This window comes from Pogona vitticeps, chromosome 6 (genome assembly GCF_051106095.1).
Source record: "Pogona vitticeps strain Pit_001003342236 chromosome 6, PviZW2.1, whole genome shotgun sequence".
NCBI lineage: Eukaryota > Metazoa > Chordata > Lepidosauria > Squamata > Agamidae > Pogona > Pogona vitticeps.
This window is the reverse complement of record NC_135788.1, coordinates 62,941,473-62,964,815: the sequence shown is the minus strand read 5'-3', so window position 1 is coordinate 62,964,815 and position 23,343 is coordinate 62,941,473. Positions and strand designations below refer to the sequence as shown.

At 41.5% G+C, this 23,343-nt stretch overlaps 1 protein-coding gene across 6 annotated transcripts in view; it reads right to left on the bottom strand.

The window, feature by feature from the left end:
- Positions 1 to 23,343, bottom strand: part of GLI3 (GLI family zinc finger 3) — a 445,483-nt gene that overhangs the window by 295,490 nt on the left and 126,650 nt on the right. For 5 of the 6 annotated variants that reach the window (XM_078377471.1, XM_020798430.3, XM_073003750.2 and 2 more), the window contains one exon: positions 22,489 to 22,731. In XM_078377471.1, the coding sequence (XP_078233597.1) occupies positions 22,489 to 22,731 (243 nt within the window). The other variant, XM_073003752.2, reaches the window with a different exon arrangement.

Sequence of the window (23,343 nt, the reverse complement as noted above, 5' to 3'; positions counted from 1 at the left end):
ATGTATGTATATCCTGTATATATTTTGTAAATACACTGCTGAAAAGAAGAAGCTGTTGTGTGCGTTTATCTGCTCTTTACTCTGCGAGAGACAAGATAAAGTCACAGACGCACACTCCCTTAACAGAACAGGCATAATCGATCCTCTTTAGGAATATTTGCAAATCGACCGGTATGGTTCGCTGAGGGAAAAATGTTAAATCGGGCTAACATAAATGCTCTTCTTAACCTGGGGTTGATAAGTGAGGAAAAATAATTTGGATGATAACCAAGTGAAGGGAAAAGACCAAAAGAAAGCGGGGAACAGGTAGGATTCAGTTTGGCTGCAAGAACCTCAAACTCATGCTGACAGAGTTTAGATTTAATAAGAGCATGGGCCTGTTGAATTCCTAAATCATTTAGGGATTCTAGATTCAAATCAAGGGATTGAAGTTTAATCTCAATCAACTTCAGCCACTTGGAAAGGAAATTGTCTCTGAGTAGATCGTATAGTAAGGAATTGGGCTTAGAGTTTAAATGTAAACGAAGCCAATATTTAAATGTGGTGGACCAAGCAAGGGTAGAAGGGAGATGGGTACCCAATTCCAAAACTAAAGTTGAAAGACGAATCATGTTGGGGACTCCTAAGATTTTCCTGAAGAAGGCGGCTGCCAAAGTGTCAACATCGTGATCTATGGCCTCAATCCAAATAGGAGCTCCATATAGTAAGTGGGAAAGCAATTTAGTCCGAAAAATAAGCAACGCTGCAGGCACAAATTGATTGCCAGATGAGTAGTGAAATTTTGAGATGGCATTAAGATGGAGGCTAGAGGAAGATAGAACCAATTTTTTGTGGGGACGCCAACTGAGTTTATGATGCAGAGTGATACCTAGATATTTAAAGGATAAAACCTGCTGAAAGGTTTGTGCTCCGATTGTCCAGGGAGATAGTGATACAGAGTTGGAAAAGTTAATTATTTTAGTCTTGTCAGCATTTATAACCAGGTCGTTAGCTGAACAAAAAGTTTGAAATTTGGATAGGGTACGACGGAGACCAGCTTTTGTTAGAGATAATAGGACTGCGTCGTCCGCGTACAAAAGCACAGAAATTGGGGAACCATTAAGAGAGGGTGCAGCATTAGTAGAAGCAGAAAGAGAGGAAGGCAGGTCCGCTAAAAATAAATTAAAAAGTAGTGGGGCTAAGACACATCCCTGCCGAACACCTTTGTCAACTAATAATTTGTCAGAGAGCTCATAGGAATTTGGCAGCCGAATCTGACATATATTGGAGGAGTGGAGACGCCTAAGCAAAAAAAGCAGTCGGGGTTCAATACCCCAGTTGTTAAGTTTATCCCACAGTAAATTCCTATTAACTGAATCAAAGGCTCCTCGTAGATCGACGAAGGCGGCAAAAAGTCTAGCTTTGTGATAAATTGAGTATTTTTCGGCAAGGTGATACAGAAGCAGAACATGATCCAGAGTCGAGGCTTCAGAACGGAAGCCTATCTGTTCCTTCCCAGGGAGGTTTTTAGAAGAGGCCCAAGCTGATAGTTTTGATAAGAGAAATTTAGAATAAAGTTTGCCTATATGAGACAATAGGCTGATTGGGCGATAGTTACTAGGAAGAGAAGGGTCGCCCTTCATCTTTAACAGAATTTGCCTCCTAACAGATATCAAAATAATTGAACTCTCCCATTGCTACTACATCATGTCTTTTTGAAATTCTTGCAATTCATTTTTCAAAGGTTTCATCTGCACCTTCTCCTTGATTGGGTGCTCAGTAGTAGACTCCAACTATCACATTCTCTTTGTTTTTCAGCCCAGTTATATTAAACCAGATGCTTCAGATGAGACAACCAAGTTCATCCTCCTATATTTCTATGCAGGAGTATATGTTTTTGACATATACTGTTACTCCACCTCCCTTTCTATTATTTCTGTTGCTTTTGAACAATGTTATCTTTCAATTGCTTTATTCCAGTCATGGGAGTCATCCCACCAAGTTTCAGTTATCCCTGTCAAGTCATACATACTCCCCTGAACTAGGATTTCCAGTTCTTCTCATTTGTTTCCCATCTGGATATAGACACTCGACATTGTGTGATTTGTGGCCTGCTTTCCTTTGTGCGCTTTTATAAAGACTGTTATTGGGCCTTATTAGAGCTGCTTGGTCTGTTCCCTTATTGTGCATAAACTTTTGTCTGTATTTACCTCTGAGCTTGCATCTCCCTCACCTTCTAATTCAGTTTAAAGCCCACATACTGAGGTTCTTCATTCTACGGCAAAACACATTCTTCCCAGTTCTTGTGAGTTGCAAATCATCAGTTGCCAGCAGTACATCTTTAAGAAAGCTTAGCTTGTGGTCCCAAAATCTAATTCCTCACATTGACACCATCTTCATACCCGGTCATTCACTCAGAGTACTTCCCTCTCCCTTTCTATTCCTCTTTGGAGTACTGGTTGGCTGGGCAAGAAGGCAGTCTGGGCCTCAGAGTCAAAGTCCTTGAGTTTCCTGCCCAGAGCTTTAAAGTCTGATGTGATTTCTTTGTAATTCATATTTTCCCACATGGATGAGAAGGAATATGCATCCATGGATTTTATGAGTGATGGCAATCTTTCTGTCACATCCTTGATCTGTCCTCCAGGGAGAGAGCATACCTGGTGGGTCCATGGATCGTCCTGGCACATTTCAGTTTCATTCTCACACAGGTTTTCTCCTACTGCAACTACTCTTCTCCTCATCTGTTTGTAGCATGTGGATTCACTAACTCTGCTTGGCTCAGCTTCACCCTCTCTCATTTCACATCTACTCACTGCTCCAGTTATTTCACTTCTTCTTCTAGGAGTGTAACCAGTTTGCACTTGCTGCATTTGTACATTGTGTTGTTTTCAGGCAAAAAGACAAACATTGTGCACACTTTCCAAATCACCACCATGGAAGTTTATCTTCCTTCCATAATCCCCATTATTCTAATATATAACTATATCCAAAACCCAAAATTTTTGTTAGCTTCCCCACCCCTGGCCTCCCCTGTTGAATTATCCCATCAAACTCCTGTTTGCTCATTCTGGTCACTCACTCCCTGGGTCTGTCTCAGTTTTATTCCTCTGCTGTGCTCTTCTCAACAAAGGGAAGGACCACCCAACACTTATAGCTGTTATTTATTCCTCTAAACAGTTATCAGTCCCTTCCTCTTAAACCAGGGGTCTCAAACCCATGGCCCATGGGACAATAGTTTGTGGCCCCCGTCTTAATATGAAAGTTTAATGTTAGTGTGGCCCGCAATTTTGATATGTATGGCACTTTACAGTGTTGTGTGCAGAGCTGAACAAACCTACCAATCATGGTGGGGTATATGGCTCTCGGGGGTGGGACATGGACCAGGCTTGATACAAGCAGATACATTTCTCAATGAGTAAAAGTTATGGCAGCATTGCCATGGATGTTTCCTTTCATGCCTGGCTGGCTGCCTCGTTTCTATCAGGCAAACACAGACATTTGTCCCAGCACGCTGCATTAACAACATTTTTTTAAAAGTTTTTTTAAGTTGCTGCCCAGCAGGACATTATACAAATAAACAAAATAAATCAAAGTGATGTGTACATTGCAGGATAAAAGAAAAGTAAGGAACCAAAGCAGCCGAATGTAGTCTGCAGTCACATAGCGACACCTGTCCATCGGCAATAACAGTCCCCAGTAACCCGGACCAATCACAGGGTCGCACCGTTATCTGTGGGTCATTGCTTTTTATTTGCACTGTGCTATTTGCATTGCATTGCCTCACACAATGAACATTACATATATTCCTATATGATGTAAAAGTAGTCAAAACAAATGACATCAACAATAGCACGGTGTCATTTCCACTTCTTTTTCTTGTAACAACAGCATGGCAGATAACAGTCCATGAGCAGTCACCTTTTTTGCGCTTGCTATCCCGGTACTTTCTACAGTCTACAAATGCCACAGTGTTCATGTCATCATGAAAGAAATGAACATTGAGCGTAAAAGCAAAGGAGACTGCTATCAGGGTTTTATCCACCAAACGCCGTGCTGCGGTTACAAGGAAAAGAAGCGGAAACAATGTTCTCCATGCGTTGAGATGTTCGCCATGCGTCAGCTAAACGCTTGATTTAAACTTCAATGCGACAGTGACACCAAGTAGAATTATATATAATACACAATCCCAAACATGTCTTTTTCAAAGCCTGCAGTGAAGAGAAAGGTTGGTGATGAGCACAGGCAATTTCAGGAAAAGTGGGAAATGCAATATTTCTTTGTTGAGTACAGGGGCACCTCAGCGTGTCTTATTTGCACAGAAAAGGTTGTGGTGCATGAGGAAATGTCATTACACAACTAGACATGCTGAGGAGTATGCAAAATACCAGGGAGATGGGAGAGCCAACTGGGTTGCCAATCTTAAAACAGGTCTACAGAGGCAACAAGATTTCTTCAAGAAAGCAACCAAAGAGAATAATGCAGCAGTTGAAGCTAGCTACGTGGTTAGTGAGATGATTGCTAAAGCAGGAAAGCCATTCACAGAAGGTGAATTTGTCAAAAAGTGCATATTACAGGCTGCAAGTATACTCTGTTTGGAAAAGAAAGGTCAGTTTCTTTTCAGCCTTTCTGCCAACACCGTGGCAGACTGCATTTCTGACCTGTCAAATGACATTTATGACCAACTGTGTGAGAAAACCAAATGTTTCTGTGTATACTCAGTCACTCTTGATGAGACCACAGACATCAATGACACTGCCCAGCTTGCAATATATGTCCGTGGTATTGATGACAATTTTGAAGTGATGGAAGAGTTGCTCACAGTAATTCCAATGCATGGCCAGACCACTGCTCAGGAGATATTTCACCAGCTGTGTGATGCCATTGAGAATGCCAGTTTGCCATGGAAGAGGTTCATTGGAATATCAAACGATGGAGCACCATCAATGACAGGGAGGAAAAATGGACTGGTGGCACTTGTTCAAAAAAACTGGAAGAGGAGTTTGTGGAGGAAGCCATTGCTCTGCACTGCATTATCCATCAGCAAGCCCTTTGCAGCAAATGCCTAAAGTTTGACAATGTGATGTCTGTTGTTGTGAAATGCATCAACCAAATCAGATCCAGGGGCTAAAAGCACTGAAGGTTCCGTGCTTTTTTATAGAGGAAATGTAATCAGAATATGGGGATGTGTTCTACTTCACCAAGGTATGTTGGCTCAGCAGGGGAAACGTATTGAAGAGATTTTTTGAATAGAGAGCAGAAGTGAAAGCCTTCATGGAGAAGGACGGAGTGGCTGTTACTGTGCTAAGTGATCCCAAATGGATCACGACTTAGCTTAGAGATACATGATAAAGGTAAGTGGAGTTGAGAGAGATGATGGGACTGGGGTAAGTCCCTTGGATTCAGTGAATTTCAGAAAGGATTACCATTTGTTGTGACCAAGAGGTGGATGGTTTCCGAGCCTGATTCAAGATTGCACAGAATTCGGGGTTATCCTCCATGCCATCAGGTGTAGGGATCAGGATGGAGAATGGCGCCGTCATTCTGGGAGAGGAGAGACATTATCGCAGGTAAATGCAACTGTTTGTGTGTTATCTCTCTGAGGTGGGCGAACCACAGTTGTCGCAGCCACCATGGGGTGATGAGAATTGCATCTGTTCAGTATTGGATAATCCTGGTTATTGTTTTGAGCAACATTGGTATCGGAGGGAAGAGGTAAGTGAGTTCTCCAGACCATGATATCATGAATGCATCCCCGAGAGATGACATGTCTATGTCTGCTCTTAAACAGTACCTGGGGCACTTGCCATTGAGATGGGAAGCAAAGATGTCTATTGTAGGCTGGCCCCATCTGTGGCAGATATCCAGGAAGACAGTGTCATTGAGGGACCACTCATGCGTCCTGGTGGGGAGCCTGCTTAGGCAGGCTCCCCACCAGTAGTTTTCCTCTGATGAAATATGGATTGCTTGAGGGGAAATACAGTGGGTGCAACACCATTCCCAAAATTCTATAGTGAGGTGAAGGAGAGGTAGTGATCGAGTTCCTCCTTGGCTGTTTATGTAGTACATGACCATAGTGTTGTTAGTCACAAGCCGTACCGCTTTCCCTTCGATCCTCAGGAGGAAAGCCTGAAAAGCCTTTATGATGGCCAACATTTCCAGCTGATTTATGTGGAGCTTTCTTTCTCTCTTTGACCACAGGCCGTGTATATAGAGTTCCTGGCAGTGAGCTCCCCATCCCAAGGGGCTGGCATCTGTCGTCACCTGGATAGACAGGGAAGGAGGCCTGAATGGTCTGCCTAATGATAAGTTGGGGGCGTAGGCCCACCACGTGAGTTGGTCTGCCACAAATGACGGTACCAGGAGCTTCTTGAGCTGGGTGTCCGTTGAAGGGTCGAATTGTGTGAGGAACCAGGATTGGAGTGTATGGAGTTTGAGTCTGGTGTGGGGAACCACTGATATTGTGGAAGCCATGAGACTCAGCAAGTGCTGAGTGTTGAAACGGTGACGGTCACCAGAGGTTGAAAATGATGTACTGCCCTCCGGATTTCTGCTATTCCTTTGGGTAGTAAGAATGCTTTTGCCTGGCTGGCGTCTAGTTGTGCTCCTATGTAGCTCACGGGTTGTGATGGTACCAGGTGGGATTTTTCTTGGTTTATTTGTAGGCCTAGTTTGCACAGGAGGTGAAGAGTAGTTCTTGTGGCTGTGGCAGCATCCTGAAAGATCCTGGCAACCAGGAGCCAGTTATTGATGTATGGGAAGAACTTTATTCTCTTGGTACAGAGGTAAGCAACAATCGGGGCCATGCATTTTATAAATGTCCTGGGGGCTGTCAAGAGACCGAAGGGGAGAGCGGCAAACTGGTAAGTGATATGCTGCAAGCGAAACTTGAGGAATCTTTGATGGGACAGGTGAGTTGAAATATGGAAATATGCATCCTTCAGGTCAATGGTAACAAACCAGTTCCCCTGTGATAGAAGAGGGAGAATGGAATTAAGAGTTAACATATGGAATTTTTTGTAAAGTATATATTTGTTGAGTTGTCTGAGGTCCATGATGGGTCTAATACCCCCATCCTTGTTAGGGACTGCAAAGTACCAAGAGAAGAAGCCTTCACTTGAGTCAGAAGGTGGGACTATGACTATCGCCCCTTTCCTGAGGAGAGATGAAATTTCTTCTTGTAAAGGTAAGGAGAAGGGGATGGATTTGATGGAATTTGCTGGGCGGGTTGCGAAAATTCTGTCACGTACCCCCGTTCAATGATGGCCAAAACCCATTTGTCTGTTGTAATCCTTCTCCATTGATGGAGCAATGGACGGAGTCTAATAAAAGTACCAGGGCAGTTAGGAATACTGCTTGCCCCTGCGTTGGGATTTGCGAAAAGGCTGTCTGGAGCCCTGATATTGCTGCTGCTTGGGTTGCATTGTACTGGATTGTAGCAGCTGGTAGGCCCGCTCATGGTGCTGTTGCTTGGTGTACCGAAAGGGCTGGTACTGAGGGAGTTGTTGGTAGAAGTGCTTCTTATAAGACAGTTTCTGATACCGATAGGGTTGGTATGGGATGTAAGATTTAGCTGTCTTCCTCATTTTATGGATGTTCTCCATTATGCCGTCCATTTTAGAGTTGAACAGCCCAGCAGCATCAAAGGGAAGATCTTCGATTTTGGTCTTGATATCATCTAGGATGTTTGCCGCCCTAAGCCAGGCATGTCGTCTGAGTGTTACTGAGGTAAGCAGAGATTTGGAGGCAGTGTCAGTGGTATGCTTCACTGCCTGCCTGATGCTTCACGAAGGTATTGGCCTCTGCATAAGTAATGAGAGCTTCAGTCTTTAATAGTTCCGAAAGAGACTGAATTGTGGGGAGAATTCTGTCCCACAGATGTTTTTGGTAAGCGCCCATTGCAGCTTGGTAGTTTGAAATTCTAATGAGTAACGCTGCCAATGAGTAAAGTTTTTTTTTCCCCAAAGGAGTTGATCTTTCTGCCCTCCTTATTCACAGGTGTGGTAGAAGACCTGCTGCAAGACTTGTATTGAGTAGCCTCGACCACAATGGAGTTAGTTATTGGATGTTTAACCAGAAAATCCAAATCTGACCCATGAGTTTTGTAGTGGTGTTCAATCGTCTGTGGGATTTGGAGAGTCGAAGGTGACCTATCCCAAGAGTTTTTAACCTGAGTAAGGAGTGCCGGTATAAGGCTTAAACTAGGAGGAGGCATCTTGTCCTGCTCCATGTTGTGGAAAACTAAGTCTATTTCTTGCTGTGGAATCTCTACATCAAGTTTTAATGTCTTAGCCATGCGCAAGATAAATTGCGCATATCATGTGTAGTCCTCCAAAGGCGACTGCGGAAGATTGCCAGTGGCACCTGCATCAGGCGCCTCGGATTCTTCAGATTACGATGAGTTGACACCATGAGACGACCGAGAAGCCGATGGTGGTGGTCGTGGTACTGGAGCTGTCAGTACAGGGTCAGCATCTGATTGGGTAGATACAGAGAAAGGTTCCGTGTCGTGGTCGTGAGGACTGGAGTAAAGCGTGGTAGCATGTACTGAAGAACGGCCCCTGTGAAGCTTGAGTCGTTTAGGGGGTGCAGAAGGCTTTGGCATCATCGATCTCTTTTGGGATGGTGAAGCTTGGGGGTGGAAACATCCCCTTGGTATTGCAACGAAGTTTGCAGTGGATGGGCTACGGGAGGGTACCAGGGTATTGGCGGGTAGCCCAACCCTCTGTACTGGTCATGGTAGTCATAGCCTTGGTATGGATAAGGATGGTACCGGTCAGGTAAATCCTCTAGATGGTAATACTGCTCTTCAAGCCCGGAAGGCTGGTATGGAGAGGTATGTTTGCATTTCTCCTTTCTTTTTCTAGGAGTGTGTGGAGCAGACTCCCATTCCGACTCAGTCTCGGTATCTGCCTGCCCTGAGGATTGAGGGCTGAAAGGAGCTAAGGCCAGGCTGGACGGTGCAACAGCCCCAAATCAGCCCGAACTCAGAGACATGTTCAAAATGTCATGAGCTTGTTGGGCTGGACATATGGCACATTCCTCCCTGTTGGAAAGCCCAATATCATCCCTCGAAGAATCCTGCACCGGTATAGGAGGCAGGGAAAGAGGTGTGGTAGCCAGTTTGTCTAAGTCCTTTTGTCTTTTAGGTTTCTCCTTGTCTTTCCTCTTATTTGCAGGATCAATGGACAGAAGTTCAGTCTTGGTGGAAGCTGGCTTAGGTGGGCTTTTCGAGTTCTTGGATTTAGCAGGTAACGAAGTTGTGCTGGGAAAGGGCTGGTCAATAGGGCTGGTAGCCAACTTAGCAGCCTCCTGGCGAGGTGGGTTTGAAGAAGGGAGGGTTGCAACCTCCATGGTAGGATTCAGAGATTTCTTGTAGAGAAAAGATCTCAGTTGTTGGAGCCATAGCTTAATAGCCTGCTCAGAAAAACTCCTGGAACTGGGTGTGATGGGATTCCTCCAGACAAAATAAAACAGAGGTCATGCCTGTCTGTAACAGGGGTTTGTCTGAGACAAATGGAGCACTTCTTAAAGCCCCAAGGGGCCATAAAACAAAAAGAAAATAAAAGGGGGAAAATCCATGGGGGGGCAAAATAGAATGGAAAAAAAGGAGAAATCTGGAAGTTCTATCGATGCACAACAACTACACTAATAGAAAAAAAATACAAAAAAGGTAGAAAAAGATAGATTTAGCAAAGCCAAAATCACTTTCCTTAGTGCTCTAGTTCCTAATGTCCTACTCAAACGGCGGAAAAGAGGAACTGAAAGGAAGGTTGAGGAGGCGGAGCTCATACCCTGCGAGGGGGGGAAATTAATTGTCTCTTTTTTTCCTCAGCTCTAGAATCTTCCGAATGTCCTGCACAGGCGCAGGATAAACCCATTTGTATGCATTCACAGAGGCCACTATGAAGAAAAATAAATTAAAGGATAGGCAATTGACAAAGTATGAACATATCATAAAGAATGTGGAGAACAGATGAACAGAAAAAAAGGGGAAAGGAGGAATTGGTAATATAGAATATTGACAGAACAGGCAGATCAGTTAGGAGAGTAAAAAATAATATGGGAGGCAGATTTAGGAAAAACAGATAAAGAGGAATGGAAAAATGTCTGGAATAGAAGGGGTTTTAAAAATATGTCAGTCAGAATAAAAGAAAATAGTTATAAAAATGTAGAAATGGCATTAAATATCAATAAAATTAGAAAAAATAGATTCTAAATATTCCAAGGTGTGCTTAAGATGTAATAAAGAATTGGGTTTATATCTGCTCTTATGGTGGGAATGTGATGTAATACAAAGGGTTTGGAGGGAAGTTTTTTTTAAAGAAAGTAGAGAAATACTGGAAGTCAACATGGAAGCATCATCAAGAACATTATCATTGTTAATAGATAATCATGACGTAAATAACTAAAAAAGATTATTATAAATATAACAGCTGCTTGATTACTGATAGGAAAAAATGGAAGAAGAACTGAATTTTTCAACCACATGAATGGTATAATGAAATGTGGAATATTGCAATTAACGATAAACTGACATCTGAAATTAAGTTTTAAAAAGGAGTGATAAATAAATGTCATGAGATATGGGATGACTTTATAAATGTCATACTGAGGAAAAGGGCAAAAGACAGGGCAAGAATATATGTATTTTTGGAAGGGATGAGGGGTCTTTTAAAAGTTGAATGTATATATAAAATTAATGGATGGCACCTGAGATGAGGGGTGCTTTGTTTTGCTTTGTTTTGTGTTTTTATTTTTCTCATATGTAAACAAAATTTATTTTTTTAAAAAAAATCACATTACCACTTTTTATATGTTTTGGCACTTAAATTCCAGTCAACTATACCTATAATCTCTTAGTCCCCCTCACACTACATCTACATTCTACAGACAAGAAATGTATGCAGTTAAGAGGGGAGACACACAAAATGAGCCATAATGCTGCAATTAAGCCCAATAAGAGAGATCTTAGTTCTTTGGCAAGAGTTCCACCTATTTAGTATCTTCCATTTTCATTCTGTCCCTTTGATGCTCAAAAAGCGAAGGAAATTATGGTGATTTCAGTCCATGCAATCCTCTACAGCAAAAAGGAAGTCCAGATTTCACACAAAAGTATATATTCATCCAATCCATCTGATTTAGTGGCTTCAATAAAACTTTAACAGGTGAAATTTGAAATCCCAAAGCTCTATTTTGTCTGTGCTTAACAAACAAAATGGATAAACAAACTCAAATAAACAAATCTAAGTAAAGTATTCTAATCAGTTACTGCTTTCAAGTGCTGCAGCCATGCCATGTCACATCCCATTCACAAGGAAACAAATCAAATTAAATGGAAATACACTAATCAAGAGAGAGAAGGCCTCGTGGGGACAAGCTGAGCCTGAAGATTAATTAAGATGTTGGAAAATGTAAATATAATATGGGCCCCACAAAATCCCTGTTTGTTTTGTTTCTATATGCTCACAAATGAGGGCTGCTCTGGCGATCAACACTTCTGGCATCCACAAAGCACATAGACTATATTGATTCCTAATTCCCACTATCAGCAACAGCCAACAGATATATAAGTGAATCCAATACGAAGAACACATTCTGAAGACTTTCTGCTCAGAGACGTCTGGGCATTTACTGATGGAGTGTACTCCTCATATTGTTTCCCATACTTATTGTTTAACATGCAATTGGTGGGAAACAACGATCTACATACTATTTACTTTCCTTCTGCTTGATAGACTAGTCCATTATGTTCTAAAACTGAAGATTCAAAATTATTTTTAATGAGAAGAATATATTTGTTGGAGTACAGAGCACAGACAGAAATAATGTATGGGGCCTTTTCTTTACTCATTGCCTGTTCTAATGAATGAATGATGGTGTGATAGGAACTCTCCAACATAACCATGGCAACCTTCTGCACTCACTACAGCACCACAAAATACTTTCAGGACCAGATAAGTTGCTGATATCTGTGAACACCAAGCTTCCATGTGACATTGACTTAGACAGTAAATGAACCCCCAGAAATGTTGAAAGCAACTGAAACAGGATGGCTGTATTCTTATGGGTGCCATGGAAATGCTGAACCAAAACCAAGAGTTTTCCATGTGCATTTTAACATACTGAAGAAAGAGGAGAATTTCACAAGAGAGTACCGTTTCCTGTCAACATCTGTCCTTCAGAGAACAAAAATGCAGTTTCACTCAAACATTTTAAATTTTCTTCTCATTCTTGTTAAGCATGCACATTACTTTTTATTCTAAACTAAATTATCAACAGAAAAACTACAGAACTCAAATTTGCATAGTGTTTCCTCCCATTTTCGCATATTCACAAGATAATATAATAGTTCAGATCTTTGAAGGGCTTTCTTTTTAACTGGCATTTAGTAGTCTTCCCTATCCATGGCCAATACAAATCCATGCTAACTCCTTCAAATGCTACTAATCTCTCACATCAGAGTGCTTCACATTTTCTTTGCTAATTGACTTCAATGTCTTGTGCTGACTAGTATGAAGTAGCAATGGCACCAACAACAAAATGTTGCAGTAGAGAGCTCTCCAGTTTGGGAGAGGTCTTTTTCACCAACCTTTTCCATACCTTTTCCAGAAGCAAATACAAAAAAATGGCCAGGTAATCCATTGCCCGCCCAACCCGAAATAACAAGACGAGACACAGTAATATGAGTTAAAACTAGGGCCACAACTTTATTAACTATTTCACTTTTAACTACCCCTTTTTACAAGGGGGCCAGCCGTAGTGCTAACAGGCCTGGAACCCTCTTTATTCTTGACCAACCTGTCCAGACCTTTGTCCCTCGGAGTTCCTACCCTGAGAGGCTGCTGTTGAACTTTCCAGCACCCTCTTGGCCATCCACCCAGAGTACCCAGGGATGCCCTCTACCCGAGTCTCTAGACTCCAAGTGCCCAGCATCCCCTGGGGTCTCCCTGTTTTCTCTCCCCTCAGCCAAACCTCTGTAAATGCAATTCTGAGAGGTGGGATCCCTTGCACCCTCTGGGTGCCCACCCTGGAACTCACCTGAACTTACCCTATTTACCACTACCCGCCATCGTGACTGTATTGCCAGTGATCTATTCAGCTTCCATGTGATCCCTGGGAATAAGAATGGGATGGGCAAAAAAAACCACTTGCAGCCTAGAGCCAATTTGATTCAGGTCAAAAATTCCTATCCGGCCCTGAAGCAACCAGCGACTCTCATTCTTACCCTGGGTGGGAGGGTGAGTCGCTTGTCAGACAGTGAAGAGGATGGAACAGGCCACTAGGCCCATTTTAAAAGTTCGCTTTGGGCCAAACATGCCTGACACTCTTCAAGTGGGTGGGCAAAGAATCTCTGCCCAGTCAGCTCTGTGCCTTTGTGGAGACAGCACCAAAGTGTGAAATGGAAAGAGTTAACCACTGCCACTTGACACAAAATTATCAGTTGGTACCGTACTTTACACAGAGTGAAGAGGAATGACCAATAGATCATTCTGTCCAATAGATCATACCTCTGTCCCATATGGAATCAAATTTCTATTTTGCTTTGTTGGTAGTCTAATTTCAGGACTTAAGGATGCTACATCTGATCTAAATTCTGAACTAGCTGCCTTCATCCCAAGTTTTATATTATCTTAGTCTAGTGGGGAATTCAAAGGCCTGTCTTACTAGTAACTTTTTAGTCATCCAATAAAAGCATTACCCAAGTTTGGACATTGTTATCCTTTTACGGCATAGTCTATTCTATTTTCTTTCACCAACTCAATTTTAGAGACAGACACACATATATATACTTCACCTAGTCTTTACCAGACTGTTTGGAGATTCCCCCTGTAGTATTTTTGTCTTACATGACATGCACTTCCACAAGTGTTGAGATTACCACAGTCCTGCACATAAATGGTGTTGTTCTGGCTACCTAAAGATTGGCTCTTCATGAATAAGTTTGTTACTGGAGCTGGAGCCTGGATGGCAGAAGCAAAAGATACAGCTTAGCTGTAAAGGCAGAAAGTCAAGTCCTGATATTTATACAGTACTAAGCTTGTCCAGCCCTAAGACTTTGTATAGCCTAGCAGAAGAAAGGGTCGGTGTTGCTGTAGTTGTTGCTATGTGCCATCAAGTCAAAACTAACTTATAGAAAAACCCAATACTTTCAAGGGAAGTGAGATAGTTAATGAGCGATTTTATCAGTTCCACATCCTAAGAGAACTGTCATAGCTGAATGGAGATTCAAACCCTGGCCTCCTGAATCCTAGTCCATCACTCTTTCCACTACACTGCACTGTGTATCCCAATGTTGTTGTAATTGTTTTATGATTAAATGGAGGAAAAAGAATAGAGAGGGAATAGGAAAGCAAGCACTGGAGCAGCTGATGGATAGGGGCCAAGCTGGTCTCAGTTGTAACAAGGATTCTTTCTAGAAGAGAGGGGCCCCTGGTAGTCTGCCAACAGATGTGGCCATAACATTACATATCTATTCTTTGTTCACTCCAGTGACTAAAAAGAGTGCTTAAGTCTATGCCATGCCTTATCAGGCTTTACAACCACAAGGACTGTCATAGCCATATTGAGCTGCTCATGGTTACAGCTCCATTTTAGATATCCCTTAGACATTTCTTAGACATTCCACTGATACATGTCATATTATGTAAACCTGTTGTTTGCCCCTAAAGTGGACGTTGCTGGGGGAAAAGTCTGTGAAGGTATCTTAACACGGACATTAAAGTTAGGACAAATTGTGGCCATTCTTTAATGGTTCTCAAATGAGTGTAATCGCTTGTGCTTCAACATCCATTGGAATCCAAGTGAGTTGAGTTGGCTAACATTCACAAATGTATTCCCCAGCAATAAATTATTTTGTAAGATCTTTAAATGACAGTGTATATATATTAGAAGTTATTCATTTTCTCCAAAGGGCCAAATCAACTCTAACACATATTTTAAAACTTCATGGAATTCTAGAACAAGAAGAGTCTAACAAAAGGAAATAATTCCTCCTAGTGTAATTTAAAAGATTCTATTAGCAAAACAGAAGGCGTATTCTATCTAGTGTTACTATATTATCCCCACAAACAAAGCAGTTTGTTAGGTAACCTTCATGCAAAATCTCTCAGTATAGAAAAACTGAAATCTCTTTTACATATATTCTTCTTCTGATGATTCCTCCAGGGTAGATAACTATGGATCCCAGAAAGCATCATACAATACTAGAAGACTCCACAATCCTTTTAGATTTTCACTACTTCTCCCTTAGTTACATGAGGCTGCCAGCCAACTGCCACCTAATCCCTGTATTTAACATCTCTGTGGAAGTTTTGCATTCTCAAGAGATTCTAATATGGATGCAATAATCATAAATATCTGCATAAGGCCTGACATCATTTTTAAAAAATGTTTAACTGCTCTAAAATACATATATTTGGATCCAGATTTAATCATAATGAAATGAATGAGACTAATATTAGTGATGAAGAACTTTCTCCTGCTGGTGTCAGTGGATCTTCCCTAAACACAAGTAATTCTAGATCTAATCCCTTGTAATTTTGTTGCATTGGACTGCAATTTTATCATTTGGGGGAAAGTGCAAAAATGTGTGCAGTGAGATTTTCTAAGAGAGTTGGAGATATTAAAATGCTGGTTAGAGGGAAGATCCTGTTTGCAGTGCACCTTTGAAGAAGAAGAAAAGGTTGTCCTGTCTGTAAAATCAAATATTTTTAGATACCAGTACTATAACTACCAAGCAACTGGAATTTTGCACCTCTGGCCACAGGAATCCCCCGTTGGTCATAACCCACTTAAGCAATCCATCACACTAAAATGCTTATTATCAAGCAAAAATCTGAAGTCAGGCAGACTGTGTTAATTACATGTACATGTAACTGAAATGAATTCATATGTTGCTAGGTTATCAATTGAAAACAGCCCCATCACCAAAACCTCTAATCAAGAATAACACAGAGAACATAGAGGAAGACTTCAGCTTTTAAAGATTCTTAGAACTTGTGTTAAAGTATCTGGGATGGAAGAAATTTGTGAATTCATGCACTGTATTTGTTACAAACCCTTCATGTATTATACAGGATAACTCAGTTACGAGGATTGTACATTCCTCATCAACACCCTCACTGTATCTCTGTAAAATAATCATGTTTGTTAATTGACATATTCTGCTACAACAGCAAAAAGCACTGAGTGAGAGAAAAAAAGGTTGTTTTTAAATCTGTTTCTCACTTTTGAACATACTTCCTCATTCCCAGTTTTATTTCAGGGCGTATATAACTCTGAACAGAGCACTCCTTTCAGAAGATAGGATATAAGACACGGATATACTACAACACTACAGATCTTACTAGTTCTCAGTGAAGCAATAAAACTCTATCACTTTATAGTATGCCTGCCCAGTGGTCTCTCGAAATCATGAGCAGAGCAATCGGAAGGATAACTTCTAATTTCTTCAAGGGAATAATGAATTCTTCAACACTTTTCTTAAGGGTACCATTCACCATTAAGAACAGCTGCAACACAGATTTATTCTTTTGTTCCCATGAATATTTTTGCTTTTTCTTTTGTATTACCACTGTGAAGAGCAATAATAGTAATGGTGCTACCAGTCTGGACACCATTTTGCTACCCTACAAAGCCTTTTATCTTGCATCATTTTAGAGCAGAGCCATGGTGGTAGAAAGGCAGCCATCAAAAACATGGTTTTTAAAAAATGGAAATTACTTTGCACAATGGCCTTTTATTCCTAAGTGAGCAAAAATATGAAAAGTCTCATAACATTCAAGCCAGCTGTTAAGCCACCTTGGGTTCTTTTTAAGGAGAAAAGTGGGGTAAAATTTATTTGTTTGTTTGAAAAATGCATTCTGAAAAATTTTGGCCCCGCACTAGTTGTCATTCCTCAGGGTTCAAAACATTTTGGAGGAGCTACTGTAATAATTTTGTCTTCACTGCAGAAGATGCTTACAACACCTGTGTCAATCCCAGGAAAATGGTGATCCTAGTGCTATGTCACAGTTTGTCCTCCAATTCTCCAGACATCTGAATTTGCCATAAGAAGCACTCATGATTTTCCACATTGTTCTCAGAGCATTAGAATTTGTTCTGCAGATATTTTTGACCTTAACATAACACTGCAAAGTAGCCAAAGGTGTTGCATTTGTTTTTCCTTTCTATTAAATATTTCTGTTTCTTCTCTGGCTGCCCATTCTTTCTGATCTGAAAAATGCCCAATGAGGAAAAGCTACATTATAGACATTAACCAAAGTGTGGGAAGCTGGAGAAACTGCTGGCTGTCACAAAGATGACTGTACAATGGAGTAGAGTAAGTAGAGTAATCCTGAACTTAACTCATGAGAAATTTTTGATACAGATATATTTCAGATTGCAGGTGAGGACTCGCAAGCACATTCTCCCCCCCCCTCTTGTCCTCTCATATACACATACACCCAAGATTCCTACACACAGAAAATTACCATGTTTGGGGATTCCAGACTCAATTTTCCCTGGCATATGGTTTTGTATGGACAAGCACTCAGTGGTGGGAAACCTCTCCCTGCGCATTCTGAAGCAATCTACATCTTCTGTACAAGTTTGCCGCTTCCAAGTGAGCTAGCCTCCTAAAACTAGAGAAGGCCACAATGGCCCAGAGAAGAGGATGATATCCCCTCAAAACTCAATCCTGTGCTGCCCCTCAGTTATTTGCACTGAGACAGATCAGTTTGTCAGTCTGAATAAGTTTGTCAGTTTGTCAACAGTGGCTGTCCAAAACAAAACAGCCCATCTGCCTCTGCCGACCCCCCTTCTCTCACAGCCTGCCCCCACACCCTTCCCATTGTCCCCATCATCCCACCCACCCACCCACACACACACATTTTATATATTTTATAAGGAGGAGGAGGAGGAGCCTGAAGCAGCTGGGTTGTGTTTTACCCTGAGACAGTCTTTAAAAAATTAAAAATAAAAAAGAGCAGGCCTCTCATCCAGCCAGACTTTTTTAAGGAGCCACGGGGCTATCTAATGTATAGAACGAGGTAGGGAGGCAACAGGGGCAGTGGAAAAGGGGGCTGGGCGGAGGCAATGGGAAGGGGGCTATGGGTAGGCTGTGGGGGGCAACAAACCAAGAAGTTCGGAAGTTGCTCAAAAATTTTGTTGGTTTGGGAAAGTTCAGGTTCTCTGTTTTTTCTTGTTAGGTTGAAATGTTTTAAATCTTTTAAAAGCATTTTTAAGAAACATAAAACAGCCTCATGATTAAGAACCCTCTCTAAGGCAGCAGTTACTGAGAAAAAGCCTGCCTGAAGAGAAAGGTCTTTGCTGCTCTTGTGGGCCAGCCTGTCCTCCAATGGGACAGAGCTTCACAGCTCTGAAGCAATAACAAAGAGAACCCCCTCTCATGTTCCCTCCAAATGCAACTGTGAAGGTGGCAGGATAGAGAGACAGCTCTCTCCTGATTATTTAAAAACCTGGACAGGCTCATAAAGGGAGATGCAGACTTTCAGATAACTTGGATCCACGTCATTTAGGGTTTTACATATTACACTTTGAATTTCACTCAAAAATGGACCTGCAGTCAATGGAGCTGCGGTAGCAAGAGAGTTATGTGATCCCTATAACCAGCTCCAGTTAATGATCTGGCTACAGCACTTTAGACCCGCTGAAGTTTCCAAGCACTTTTCAAAGGCCACAACACATAAGAGTGTGTTAAAGTAATCCCAACAGGATATAATTAAGTCAGAATAGACAAGTCCAAGAAGAGTGTCACTGGGACACTTGTTTTAATTGCACAAATGCACTATTCGCCACTGCTGAGACCCGGGCATTCATGGTCAGGAATGAATCCAGAAGCAAATGAAGCTGTGAAACTGCATTTTCTGTGAACGGGTGATGGTTTGTGGGGTTTTTTTTGGGGGGGGGGAGTGTAGCACCATCCAGGACAGACTGACATTTCTTGAGCCGCCCCTGGACTAACCAGGAACTCCTCCGTTTATTCACACTCATTCAATATTTCACTTACACTAGGCATCAATTTAAAACCAAAACAGCTTCCTTGGAACGACATAGACAGGAAAGAGAATCAGGGATAATCCATATATGGTTGACATTGAATCCCATAACTCTGGAAAATTTTTCTCACCAGTTTCATGTATATGTTCTATAGCACAGGGGACAAAACTGTACCCTGAGTGACATACTTCCCCTGTCCAGTTCCCAGCAGAGGTCATCTACCAAGATAATCAAAGCAGTCTCCATCCTGTAACAAAGTCTGAAACCAGACTGGAATCGGATCTAGACAATTCATCTCATCCAGGAACTCTTGGAGGTGAGATGCCATGACCCACTCCAATGCCTTGCCCAGGAATGGAACACTAGAGATTGGTTGATAATTATCCAATACCATGAGATTCAAGGAGAGGTGGGGTTTTTTCCAGCAATGGTCATACTATTGTCTAGTTTAAGCATTTTGAGACCCTGCCCTGCAGCAGATATCAGAGTTATGCATATCATGGAAAAGTAAACACTAAAATTCACTTGACTATTGGGGGATTAATTTGAGGACCCAGGCAAGATAACCCAGAATGCCTCCCTACGCAGCAGTAAAACATTTGTTATTCCAGGTTTATTGAAATAATAAATTGTTAATGGATATAAAACGGCAATCCCTCAGACTAGGTGCAGCAGGAAAGTATTGGCACAGATTAAGGAACAGATCCTTGTATCGGATGACCCATCTGCCATCTTAGGTGTGTATGTACTCCCTCCCTTAAGCATGAGATCAGTGGGGAGGGTAGCCCCACTGGTGCCTACTGTGGTGGTCCTCCCAAGCTAGGCACGCCCCTGTCAGTTCCACGCTCCTTGATCCCCACATGGAAGGGATCCCTTCCCTGGGATGGGTTCAAATGCCCATCTCCTTCACTGAAGATCTGCTCCTATGCACAATCTCTCTGCTCGCAACCAAAACAGCAGTGATGAAGGTAGCCAACTGTTCATGTAACAATTCCTATAGCTTCCACCATCTCCTCCAAAAATTACATAAACAATACCTAAGTAGAGGGAAAGAGGGAGGGTGAAGTCAATGCTGTGGAGCTCAGAGCTCTCTTTACATTCCTTCATGATGAACCAGATTGAAAACAATCAGGTCTGCCAGGTCAGGAGCTCCTCCTGTCTAATGCTGCTGCCCGATCCTGACTGGCAGCCAGCAGAACACTTCTTGGCACTTTCCCCAAGAATAAGAGCACCTAAGAAGGTGGCTCCCAATATGGTGGCCAGCCTCCAGCACCATTTACCTGATAGCTATACCCTGCCCAGAAGGGAGCTACTTTGGCATGTTGGCACATAAGATGATGATGCATCATGTCAAAACCATTAAATTAAATGCCAAACCACATGAAGTTCTACATGGATTTGGATTAAGTGTAGCAAAAATGTTGTATAAATTGGCCCTTGGCTTCAGTATGTGACCTTGCCAAGAATCATCCTTTATGTACATACTGGTGTCTATAACAGGGGTAGCACACGTAGGAGAAGATCCAGCAACAATTCAAAGTTCAAAAGTGGGTTTTAGTATGCCTACAATAAGCTTTAAATCATATTTATGGTTTATTTCCTTCTATATATAATAACTGCATAATTACTGAAGAATTACTGAAAGATTTTATAGTCACACATTGGCATTCATAATATTGGATACAATCATTTTGAATCAAATCATCTACAACTGTCTCACAAAAACAATCCCAGAATAAGTAATTTTAGACCAGTAATTTAAAATCTACAAAGCAAGAGATACTGCACAGAAATTCTACATATGCACTGTGTAAAATTCACTTGCTTAATTCACTCACTCTTTCTGAATGGCAGTCCATCATCTCTATTATTTTTGGAACCCACCTTGGGGTAGTTTAACGGCATTCATTTCCAAGTGAAGATTTTTCAGCCATGGGAATAAAGTTGGATGTAGGCAGCAAAGTTCTCCAGCTTTCCTCATACTCATCTATACACATGGGAGTCCTACTGAAATATAATGCTATGTTTGTTTAACTAGGCTCAGGAGTCCAGAATACAGCTATGATCTAGTAAAGTTATGGACTGTTATGTAGATCATAGCATATAGTTTTCTTGGCTTTTATCCTTCACCACTTCCACATGGTGGGCCCCTCAACACTCTTTTTAAAGTAGGGTATTGTGTTTTTGAAGGATTTGAGGAACTTTAGTGTAAAAGCCAACAGAAAATTATATGTTCAGAAATCTAGCGTACATTCAGAACACAGGGAGAGTAAATAATGTGTCAACCTCTGGGGCACCAAGAATTTCCCTCTGAACACCAATATAACCCAATTACCCAAACGTCCATTTTCTATTATCAGCCACCATCTTTTATTATCAGACTACATTTTAAAGAGATGCTGTTTGGGTGAAACCTATCATTTGTGTGTAAGACACACTTTGATCTGCACCCTGATGAGTGAACATTCTCTTTTGCTGCTAACCCAACTAATGAAGGGAGAGAATTTGCTTTTATCCCCAGCACTCTCTTACCAAGAAGAAAAATTAAAAAAAAAATAAAAAACCACACACTAATCAGCTGTCTTCACTAATCAGTCATCTGGCTAATGCCCTTTTGCCTCCAAATACAAATATTTTTGAATGACTTCAGAAGGGGGACAGTGAACATGGGGGGGGGGGATGAATCACGAGACCCAGACTGATCCTTCATCTCAGTCTATCATCCAGGATGGGAGACTGAAAGGTTAAATGGCAAACACAAGTCCTGACTGGATGATAAATCTATAATCAAAAGACCCTGACTGATACCTCAAAATGTTCTTCGTTACTTCAAACCCAAGTGATTCTACCCTTTTAAAACAGAACCAGAATAAAACAATTACATTAAACTCACACATTTTTCCATAGATAAGCATACCTTAATTTTTCACTTTTTATTAACATCTCATCAGTAATTCCAAAGTTGAAACCCATTCACTTCCTCCCAATCTTCCTACACACTGTGTCTAGAGGAAAGGCTAATGACTGTGCCTGCGTGCTTAGATTTTGGGGTTTTTTGTGTGACATTGTTATTAAAAACAATGATATATACAAATGGTACTTTCTTAATTTTGTAAGAGAACTCATTGGCCTGCTGATGCTCAGATGACAACTTCCAAACCAACCAATGCCTACTGCTACCATGCTACTAAACAACAAATGAACAAGGACCAGCATATGTTTCATGGGTGAAAATCCATAGAATTTCTGGGGTGTGAGAACCTGCAGGAATAGGCAGCAATTGAACAGAAGCACAATGTGTTAAAACTCCATTAATTCCAATGGATCTTTGCTGGTTCTCTCTATACCTCACCACATAACTTCTCAATAAAAAGAATGTTTTAAAACTTTGTTATACACATGCTACTTCTAGAATCAATGATAAATGCCAAAGTAAAATGCAATGGAAAATGGCAGCTGTCACATCACTGTAATTTAACCATCAACAATGAACTTGCATTAAATACTTACGATAAGGAGGATCTATATACCCATTCCTGGGATCCATGGCAAAGACAGTCCCACGGTAAGGTACTGAAGACTCAGGAAGGTGCGATATAGATCCATGGATCTCCTTCTTGATTAATGAGGCCCTTTCTTCACTAGATGTCGAAGGCTCTTCACTGATTTTACTGAGCCCTTGCCCGCCCTGTGGCTGCATTGTGATTGCGTTTCTTCTCTCCCTGTGATAGGTCTGTCCAGGACTTTCATCCTCTAGGGGGGAAAAAGAGAGGAGAAAGAGAGAGATTTGGGAGGGGGGAAGAGGAGAAGAAAAATTTAAGCCAGCTATATCAAATAATCAAAGTTTTCTTCAAAGTTTTCTTAGCCATCCAATATAGAAGTTTAAAGGGGCAGGTACAGGTGTGGCTATGAAAGATGTTCCTACAAATAAGTCAGAGTAGAGAGGAGGGGGCATCTCAGCCATTTAGTGGGACTGGCAGTTCTGCAATAGATCATCATCATCCCTTTCACTGATGCATTTACCAGAGAGGCCATTAATCGTACAGGAATGAACACCGGCTTGCTATTTTCTTTCCTCTGGGATGAGAAGGCTTAGATGTTTTGGCTGCTTGACCAAAGGAAAGAAACAATTTGTCACAAATCGTATAAGATGAGCCCTGGTGGCAGAAACTAAATCATTCCTAGCCACCCACTGGACCTTTCTATTGGCCAGTATACTCCTTTATGCCTCCACAGATGCACTGATGAAAACTGAAAAGGTCCTTGTCGTTAGAAGAAGATGCTGATTATTAAAAGGAAAGAATGAAGGTTACCAAGGAACTTGAAGCCTGTTGTTGTTACACCAAGCATATGCAAAGCCACCTG